The sequence below is a fragment of the Pygoscelis adeliae genome, unplaced genomic scaffold (genome assembly GCF_000699105.1).
Source record: "Pygoscelis adeliae isolate BGI_AS28 unplaced genomic scaffold, ASM69910v1 Scaffold414, whole genome shotgun sequence".
NCBI lineage: Eukaryota > Metazoa > Chordata > Aves > Sphenisciformes > Spheniscidae > Pygoscelis > Pygoscelis adeliae.
Window position 1 is genome coordinate 611,614 of NW_008824673.1, and position 10,556 is coordinate 622,169.

A 10,556-nucleotide genomic window follows, 5' to 3' on the forward strand; every position below is an offset into this window, starting at 1 on the left:
CCCGGGCGGCCCCCACGGACACAGCCGGGGGGTTCGGGGTGGCAGGACGTGGCGGCAGGGGGCTGGGATGCTAGAGTTAGCATCCCCCCGCATCTAGCCCTTGGGCTTGACGGCAGGTTTGCATGTACCCCCACCAGTTTCCTTGCACCCCGCAAAAGGTGAGGATGAGGATGGAGGAGAGCGACAGGGCTGCGAGCCAGCCCGCCTGCCAGGCAGCTGCGCAGGCTGGGGGAGGATCTCTCCCTTCCCTCCTGAAGATCGCTGAGAAAAGCAACGCTGCAGTTTCTGCTCGTTGAATAGGAAAAGCAGCAGAAAGAAAAATCAGGGCCTGGCTTCTTGTTGTTGTTGTTGTTGTTGTTGTTGTTGTTGGCTTTTTCTTTTTTTTCCTCTCTGATGAAGGGCTGCTCCACCCAAAAGCTAGCGGGTGACAGCACCCTACTCCCCTGCTGCTGGCGTCAGCGTGGAGAAGAAGAGGCTTCACCATCCTCTTCTTCAGCTCATTCCCCCTTCCCCGTGCTGCGCAGGCAGTCAGGGCAGACAGGAGGTTATCGTGTTAACGGGGGGATCTAGCACCGCTCGGGAGACTGAAATCATCCTGCACGATCTCCCGAGAAGGGCTGATTCTGCAGCAGGGCCAGCCCCAGCAGGACAGCAGCGCCGGCCGCTCAGCCCATGCACTAAGCTGGTAAAAGGCTTGGATTAGAAACCAGGCCGATGATCTGGGCTGCGACGGTCTGCCACGCGATGCCGGAGAGGAGGAGGAGGACGAAGCAGCCTCCCCTTCGGCCTCCCGCACTGGCCCCTGCCTCCTGCCCAGCTCTCCGGGGCAGCCCCTTCCCGTGGAAGCGGCGGCTGCCAGGAGTGAATCACCTTCCCATCCTTCCTGCCTCGCTGCCAGCCGGCGCCATCCCTGCCCGTTTCCATCTGGTCCCGCTGCAAAAGCGACCGCGGAGCAGGCACCGGCACATCGTGCTCCGGCACCGGCACGGCTCTCCCATCCCGGCTCTACTGCCGGGCGTTTCGCTTCCCCCCGCATCCCAAGACCGCTCTCCTCCTTCACTCTACGGCAAAGCCATGCTGCACTTTGCTGTGGGCCTGCCACGACACAAACCGCGTCTGCCAGGACCGCAGGGATTTCAGAGATCTTCCCCAATGAGCGCAGGGAGGGGGGCAGAGCCGGCTGGGATCACAACGAATCCAACGGGCTGTGAATCTCCGCTCTGCCCATGTTACTTTATCACGACCCAGCAAGGTTGGAAATTATTAAACAAAAGCATGTTGCACACCTGGGCCATGGGGCCGGGGTGTTTTATCTCATATTTGGTTCAGTGAACAGGGAAGATGGTGGGAGCCACCGAATTGGGAGCAGCAGTCGTTAAGGATGGGAGAGCAGCAAAGGGAGAGGGACTAGCGAAACCCATGCCGAGCTGCTCTCCTAGAAGCTAAAAAAGACCCTGCTGAGGCTTTTTCCAGTTGGATTACTTTGTAAAGCATCATTCCTGTGAAAGGCACTTAATTTTCCAGCCTGTTCATGTCTGTGCACGGATGTGCCCCTCCACCTCTGCACCGTGGCGCAGGCAGCGGGGTGGCAGTCGGGGACACGCAGAGCTGGCCCCGCGCAAGCGTGCCGGCTAGTCCTGATTTTTGACACGGACGCAAAAGGGCTTAACGCCGTAAGTCCTGTCTGAGCAGGAAGTTATTAAATTGGCATTGCCGGAGGATTTAAACAGTCACGGTGCAGACAGCAGGTCCCGCAAGAGCCGGCAATAGGTAAGGTCACAACGCTCCGGGATGCTGTCTGGGGATCCGCCGTTCCTCGAGTGTCCTGGACTAGAGGTGGAAACTGTGCTTGCCATGAGTCAGAGGTACCCGTGTCATCCCAGCTGACAGTGACACACAAACGGGAGGAATAACACCTGATCCTAATCTCTGCCGCCGCGGTATCGCCTGACCCCTGTCAACACGCGGGAGCTTCTGCCCGGGCAGGAGGAGGGGAGGGACGTGGCAGAGGGAAGGAGCTGGCAGGAAGGAAAGTCGGCGCGCTCTGCCGCAGCCCTGCTCAGCTCTCTGTCAATGGTAAAGCCTGTTGGAGGCTGCCAGCCCTGGGCTTTGCTCCTCTCTGCATTGCACAGGCGCTGTTCGGGAGGGAAGGAGGGCAGGAAGGAAAAAGAAAATGCTGCCTTAAAGAGAATTACCTCCTGCCCCAGCTGATTTCAGCCTTCGCGTCACCTCCATCCATCCCCTCTGTGCTTTTCTCTCTGTCGCTCCGTCCTCTGCACTCCTCAAGGAAAGGATGGAGAAGGGGTGGACGGAGAAGGGACGGAGGGAGCACGCTCTCCCTGCACGAGACCCAGTGGGTACCAGGTGATGCCATCAGTGACCCCATCGGTCCCAAACTAATGGGTAGAAGTGACTTCTGCACAGAGCCCCAAGCTCCAGCTGGCAAACGCCATGCCGCAGGGAGCTGCAGATGCTGAACTCACGCATGGCCTCAGCGGGGAAAGGGGCAGTGCTTCTCTGAGGGGCCATAAGTAGAGGAAACCCCACCCTAGACCCAGAGGGGCTGGACAAGGTGGTGGGAGGCCCTGACATGCTTGGTCTGATCCCTGAAGCCAGTTTAGCTGTGACCCATTTCAGCTTCAGCCCACTGCCAGCTCGTCCCCGCCACCCTGACCCGAGGAAGGGGACATGTAACCCTTTTGGGGCCACAGCGTTCCCCTTAACCCACATCCCTCCTCCTCCCCCTTCTCCATCCGCAGCGAAAGCCCCTCCAGCAGCACGAAGCGGGGATTAGGGCAAGACTAATGCGGGAGCCCCGCAGCCACCTCCCTCAGGCATCAGAAAAGCCAGCAGAAACCTTAAATCAAATGCAGCTAAGTACAATTGCAAAGCTGCAGGCAGAGGCCTGAGAGAGCATTAAGCAGCATTATTATGGCTCGGCATACTGCCGGTAGTGACATTACCGCAACTTAAAATGTTTGGGATCAGAACTGCAGAATCTATTCTTTTCTGTGGTTTTGCCCGGGCTGCATTTCCATTTTTCTGAAGAAAATACCTGTTTGGCTCAAACAACCTTCTGCACTTTGCTGTTCAGCTCTCCAGGGCTTTTCTTGCCTTCCTGCTCCCCATTGTATGTCAAACGCAGACGGATGCTTCGCCCTCACTGCAGCATCCTGAAGGAGCACCCATGCTGAGTCCAAACATTTTCCTTTACCCGTCCTCGCTGCCAGGTTGTCTTTATTCGCTTCCTTTTTCTTTTTTTTTCTCCAGTTTCCCTTTCTGAAGTTGAATGACACTGTGCTAATTTGTAGCCCGACTCCTCCTGAGACTATTGAGCTTAATTATATTTTTCTCATTGTTGGTGAATGGCTCGGCTATAATTATGCCTGGAAGTGCATTACTTAGGACTAACCTGAGAACAGCATCCCCTGTGGGGTGCTAGGGCATCGGCGGCTCTGAGGAGCTGTTATTTAAGGTGCTGAACAAGGGGGCCCCATGAACCTTGTGCTGGAGAGGAGCTGAGTGCTTGCCAAATGCCGCCCGTCTCTGGGACTCATATCCCTAGCACTGGTAACGGCCCGTCCTTTCATCAGTAGTCCGGCCACTAATTACAAAACCTTGAACTGCGGTAGCAGAAGGAAATCCTGGGGAGAATTAGAGTCTGTCTGCCTTGCATTAGAACTGCCATCGTCCGTCGCAGAGAGCTGAAGTTGGTCCTGAGCTCCCCCTGACGCTCCACGTGTATCTATCCTCCACGTCCAGCGGCTGTGACGAAAACCAAGGGGTGAGGGTGAGCTTTCTGGCCCACCTCTCTTGCCTGGATATTATATTTTAGTTGACCATGACACACCAGTGCCGATGGACAACTTGCCTTTGCTATCGACGTTATGACTAATGAGATGGGAGCCGGTGTCTCCAGCGCATCCTTCATCCTTCCAGGGTAGCAGCAGAACGAGTGATGGCTCTTGGCTGATATGAGAGGGGAATGAAGCACCCCGTAGCACAAAGAGGACACCCCGCACCTTCATTTGAAACAGGCTGAAAAAGGGCTCCCTCCCTGGCTGCCTCCGAAAACCGATAGTTCATGCCAACGGTAGATTTTCAGACCTGATTCATAGCCCTTCTCGCCCACTGACTTCGCACAAACTATTTCAGCGAATGGGAGATATAAGAGGAAAGAAAGTGTTATTTCATTTTAATTGCATCGAAGAAAATTTAGGAGAATCATCTACTGAACCTAAAAACTATTCTTTAAATGAGCTTACTTTTCTGTGTCACAAATAACATTGTACTCTGTTCAGACTAAAACAACTTTAAGAATCCAATTTACTTGTCTTCAGTACACTACGTTTTTAGCCTACTTTCCTCAGGAAATGGGGCTTACTTCTGTGATTGTGCTGTTTATATATCTATATGCCATCACTCCCACACTAATAACTTTTGAACGTGTTGGCCAATTCCAACCAAATCTGACAGAGCGGTAGAGTTTTCAAAAATACTGAATTCTTACAAATTTAATGAAATATGTGGGTGGGCACATATTTTCCCCCACCAAGGGAAAGGCTGCAGAGTGAACTCAGCCTTATTATTAGACAGAAGAGAATACACACACACACACACATACACAAACACACACCAGTGCTGTTATAAAACCCCCAGGTGCTGGTAAGCCAGAGCTCACGTTGGTATTAGATGGGGAATATTGCACCCCTGAGCCCCAAAGCCACCGAAATGAGCATCGGGATTCCTCTGCCAAGGCACCCACTGCCTATTTTGTGCATTTCTTTCTGTTTGGATGATGCAATTTGGTGTGGGCACTGCAGGGGAGTGTTTATTCATTTAGAAGCTTTAAAATTAATCGGACTAATTATATGAAAGCCTTTCTAGCTGGTTCTAGGTTTGTAAAACCTTGCTCTCTTCTGGTTCTGCATGCTGGGATGCAGCCGAGGAGAGACTGTCCGTACAAAAACCCTCACAAAGGGGAAGAGCCTGAGCTGAAGGACCGCAGGTTTCAGACAAAGCAGCTCTCCCCGCTTGCATTTCGAGGTCCTTGGGCCTCTCCTGTGTGCAGCCGAATTGCAAACCCAAGACACCCTCCGAGACTTGGGGCCGAGCCTGCACACCCGCCTAATCCCACCTGCCCCGCGTCTCCAGCAAAGCCTAAATCCTGCGATCCTACCCGGCCGTAGCCGAATGGTTTGGCTCTTCTTGGATAGGTTTCGGGGCCTCATCATAAACCATTAACACAGGCAGCAAAAACTCCCGGGACGGATGTCATTCGCAGTTGGTAACCCAGCGCTAACGCACAGCGCCCGTCACGTTGGAGTCAGTCTGTCCCTGGCTCACGCAGCGAGAGATGGGCTGCGCAGCAGATCAATGAAGGGCTTTTCAACACGCCAGCAGCCCTCGTGCACCGGAGGCGATGGCTGTGCCACAAAAAAAGCAAAACCCTGGGTTCCAGGCGCTTGCTTTCTTCCCCATGTGTCTAGTCAAGAACAGACTAGTTAAGACCGAGTGCAAACAGCGGAGGGAGCCGGGCTGCAGGATGGAGATGTCAGGTTGTTCGCGGAGCATTTTCTGGTGGGACCAGGTTCAGTCTCTGACGGAGCATCCTCGAAGCAGCGCACTCCCATTCATTTATTTCTTTGCATCTTCACTGATGATTAAAGGGGTCCCCTGGGTGGTCCCCAAATCCCACAGGTTTTCTCCTCCTCCATGCACATGCATGGTCACGGGCTGCATCCTCCCTCCCAGCACTGCTGCTGCTCTCCGGCAGAGCTCAGGACCACGTTACCCCAGCCAGTACAGGGGAGGAAGGTATTCATGCCCTGGCATTGCTATCTGATTTGATTTTTTCCTTCTCCTCTCTCATAATGAGAAGGTGGAACATTATATGCCAAGAGCTCATTAAGCACTTCCAACATGGGGTGGTCATATCTCTTTCAACTCCCAGTCTCGTGGCTTTCCAGGACCCTTACCGCCTGGAGGCGGAGGATACTCAGGTTCTCAGACCCGGCATCCCACGGCAGACTAGACCTCCATGTTTCCAGGATTCAGGCCTTTCTATCGAGGCATTCACATCCCCAGATCACAGGGAAAGATCTGGTCTTTCCGCTGCTCTGCAGTCTGTTTCCTACCTGGCAATCTAGTGGGATTTTTTTTTTTTCCCCCCCAAAGCTTTGACAACAATTTGGTACAACGTCAGCTCAAAAACATCATCAAGCCTAAATATGCTCCCAAAGCAGGCCTGGGAGTCTCATTCACATTGCAGATAAGTCACTGGCAGACATGCTGATAAAGATTTCAAGTGTGACTCTGCATACAAATGATCCAGACCCAACAATCTAGCACAGGCGACTCAGGAGGTACCTGGGTTTTTCCCCTAACCCCAGCCCTTTTTTCCCAGCCTGGCTGCTATATGTAGCACTTGCTCAGAAACCAGAAAGGAATGACCATGCTCTGTCAAACCAACCCTAAAAAGTGATACAAAAAGCCCTGAATTCGGCAGAGGAGCCTTTCCTCCTCGGCTCACCTCTTGTCTGGGAGCTCGCTGCAAGTCACGAAGCTCCAGGCGCATTTTGGGAGCCAGCTAGAAGGTGCTTGAGTTGGCCCTGCTTTGAGCTGGGAGTTGGACCCTACTTCAACCTAAACGAGACATGACCCTGTCCCCATCCAGGAGGGGTCCTGCTGGTTTTCAGCTGGATCAGGTCCCTGCTCTGAATCACTGAGCAGTTCCATGATGGCTACAGCCAGCCCGGGGAGTGGGGACTTCTTGAGGCTTGTAGGGATTATTTGGGCAATAAAGAAGCTCTGCTGCTTTCTAGCAGAGCCTCAGGCAGGGCAAACCCTCCCCAGGCATCAGCTGCAGCCAGAGATTTGACTGCTTTTCCACTCAAAACCTCTTTTGGGAACAGAAATAGCTGGGAATCCTCCCAGCACAGGCCAACCCTGGGATGGTTCCTCTTGGCTATAAGTCAGACAGAGGATACAGGCAAACAGTGTCTCAGGAGCTCTTCTGCTAAGGGTATCATCCTGCTTATTAAAGAGGCTAGGGAGAAACGGGGTAAATAACCCAGTACCTCCTAAGTGACAGCTATCAGCCTGTGAGCCCCACACCGTGACCCACAAGTGCAGTCCCACCACGGTGCAACCACCCCCTGCACAGGCTGCAGCGAACGCACCGCTCTGGGTGACCCTGCATGGCCTCGACGGCTGGTTCGGGAAGGTCGTGCAACCACAGCTCACTCAGAGTTAGCAGAGGGACAGTTTGGCTTGGATCCACCCCATTTTGAACACCACTCATGAGGCTTGGGCAAGCCCAGGGGCTTGGCTTTCCAGGATGCTGCCTGCTCCCCCTTCGGGGTCCAGATTGCACCAACTGCTCCCTGCACCGGCAGATGCCCACCGCAACCTCTGCCTGCCTCCAGCAGCTTCCCCAAAGTACCCCCCCGAGCACCTACTACCGCAAAAAGTCTCATCCCACTACTCCCATCAAACCGCAGCCGTCAGGGCTGGACCCCTGCCGAGATGCCACGTCGGGACGAGGACCACCTTACCTGGACGCTGCGATCTCCGCTTTCTGCTTGGCGAGGGTGGCCCCCCGCTCGGCCGCCTCGACAGCCCGATCCACCTTCTCGCGGATCTTGCTGGCCCGCAGCGGGATGAGGTTCTTCCTCTTGCCGCTGACCAGGACGTTCTGCTTGTACTTGCCCTCCTCCTTGGTGCCGTCGGGGAAGGTCATGCAGCCATAGCCGTGGCGCTTGTTGTTGGCCCATTCTCCCTCGTACTTCAGCCCATCCGAGCGTTGGCTCACCCCGAAGCCCGACCGCTTGTCGTTCTTCCACTCGCCGACGTAGATCTCAGTGGTGGTGGCGTCAATGTCATCTTCGATGACGGAGAGCTCGGCTTCGCCCTCACCCAGGCTGATGGTGGAGTTGATGTCGCTGGCGGTGGAGCTGACCGTGCTCATCCCAGCTTCGCTCCGGAAAGAGCTCTGCTTGCTCCGCTGGCTGGCCAAGGAGCTCTTGGACTCGGACTTACGGAGCTTGAGCCCGCTCAGCAGCGACCGCCGGAAGATGCCCTTCTTCTTGCTCTTGAGGATCTCGGCGTCGCTGTGGGCCATGAGGACGAAGCCACCCCGGGAGACGGCAGGGCTGCCGGCCACCGCCGGCGAGGAGTCGGGGTGCAGCGCCGTGCCGTTGGTGTGCTCGCTGCGCAGGGAGTTGATGGACGTCCTCAGGGGTGACCTGATAACCGCAGCCATGCCGTAGGGAACGCTCTGCCGGACGCCGTAACCCTGGCGCATCCCTCCGACCCACTGGCCCTGGTATGTCCCTGGGAAGAGGAGACAAAAGCAAAGAGGGGTTTCATGGCATGGCATCCTGTGGACAGCTAACGGCATCAAACTCCTCTGCGAGCCCTTCGTTAGCGGGAGCAGCTAAGTGCAGCTCTGGATCCCGGTCCCATCTCCGTGACAAGGACTGTAATGTCATGTTGTGGGAGGAAAAAATAACGTCTTGGTTGGATTGCAGGCATGCACTCCAGCTGCAGTGCGGAAATATTAGAAACCAGCCGAGGCATCATCGAGCATGGAGCGATGCTTCGAGGAACTGCCCCTTAGATCAACCCCTAATTTGAAAGGGAAGGGAGCGGGGAGACGGGGTAGGGGAACTGTTATCCGGGAGCAGACTCCAATCCCATCCATGCTGTCGGCAATGATCAAAGCGGATGGTATATTACAACGCATTTATTTATATACATAGTGCCTTTCATCCAGCGTGTAGTGGAAAGGAGTGGCTCCATAGAAATAAAGGCCTCACGGGGAGAGATCCATTTGGTTATTCCCCTCGGAAGCATGCCCCTGTTTGAACTCCTACATTTGCATGGGCACTTACTGGAGTTGCCTGACTGGTCTTTAGCGGGATGAAACGCGCACGGGACCTCACCGCGGCGCTGGGAACGGAGGCACAAGAAACCCATCCAGCTCGGGAAGCGCAACGGGAGCGTAACGCCCGCCCTGTGTACTGAAACGCGTCCGTAATCTGCCCGGGGCTTATAATCCCTTCCCCTCCTGGAGCTCAGCGATTTGCACAATTTCTCATTTGTCCCAGCCGGTTGAACTGCGGAGCTTGTTTTTATTCTTAGGTCGGCTTAATCTTTTCTGGGCTAGCTCGAGATGCAGTGATTCACTGCCCACCTAAGCCCTCCCGGGGTGGATTGATGAGCCCGAGGATGGCTCCTCGCCTGGCACCGGTGCTGCTGGGATGCTGCGGCCGGTCCCAGCCCGGGGCTGCCCTGCTGCCTCCCATCCCTGGCCAGCGATGCAAAGAGCAGGGCCCCACGCCGGGACGGGCGCAGGCAGCACCTCGCAGGATCGGGGCCTCCCCTCACTCCAGCCCCGCTCCTGCATGCCAAGGGAGTCTTAAAATAGACTTGCTGAAATAGCGAACCCTGTGGGAATCAAACTGAAACGGCCCTGATGAAAACGGCCCAGATGATTACCACCGGCTCAGTCTGATAGAGGCTTTCCAGCCCCTCTCTGCACAAGATGCTCTTTGCCCTTAGCAATCAGGCTGTGATTTGTAGACACGAGCAACCCATCGGGTCCACCTGAGCCGGCTCTTTTGGCTGCAAAAATATTGTTCCCTGAGACCTATCCGCCTTGCTGCAGTGTTTTCCCTCTCAACATTTTCCAACAGCCTAGCAGAAAGGATTATTAAAACGGGCTGTGCTGGCCATCCCCATCCCTGTCCCAGATAAACCCTACTCTCACTGCAAGGAGCGATCCCAACCCTACAGCTATGTATCCTTTGGCTCCGTTTCATCCCTCATCCCGATCCTACCCTCAGGACTCCCTCAGGGGTTTCCAGCGCCCGGTCCCCGGGGCTCAGCAGTAGCTCTGGAGATGGGTATGTGCCGGAGCAGCTCATGCTGAGCATCGAACTGCTTACCGAGAGCGTGAAACCAGCACCCAGGCACATTTTGGGGTGCATTTTGGGGTGCATCAGCTGTCTTATCTAATAGCTGCCAGCACTTTGCACAAATCCCCTGGGGCTTGGACATCCTTTCCAGTGCTCCAATGCAAGCAACCCCCCGAGGTGCTACTTTATCTGAGTGACAGCCTTGTGCACCGCAAAAAAATGCCAGCCCCAAGCTGGGGGACCTCATGACGACTGCCTTGGAGAAGGGACATGGAAAGGCAGGGCCAGGCGGGCAGGATTTACAAAGGGTTTATAGGATTAGCACTGGTGAGGGAGGCAGAGCACCAGGATTATGGCAGGCACTGGTGGGGAGGGGTGAGGAGGTAGTGGCAGTGCCAGCGGGGAGAAGGATGGGGGACAACTGGCAAGACGGCCAGCAAAGAGCTCGGTGGAGACATTGGACATGTCCTCTGGTTGGGTTTGAGCAGTGAGCCTGGCTTAGAATCACAGAATCATAGAATCATTAAGGCTGGAAGAGACCTCTAAGATCATGGAGTCCACCATCCATCCATCCATCCATCCATCCATCCATCCATCCACCCACCCATGCTGGATTTTCCAAATGTACCAACACTT

At 55.1% G+C, this 10,556-nt stretch overlaps 1 protein-coding gene across 1 annotated transcript in view; it reads right to left on the bottom strand.

Annotated features, from left to right (window-relative positions):
- The window catches only part of JPH3 (junctophilin 3), a 58,461-nt gene that overhangs the window by 33,068 nt on the left and 14,837 nt on the right, over positions 1-10,556 (bottom strand). Inside the window, exon 2 of the mRNA XM_009323040.1 lies at positions 7,557-8,334. Within this exon, the coding sequence (XP_009321315.1) occupies positions 7,557-8,334 (778 nt within the window). The remainder of the gene's footprint in view (positions 1-7,556; positions 8,335-10,556) is intronic.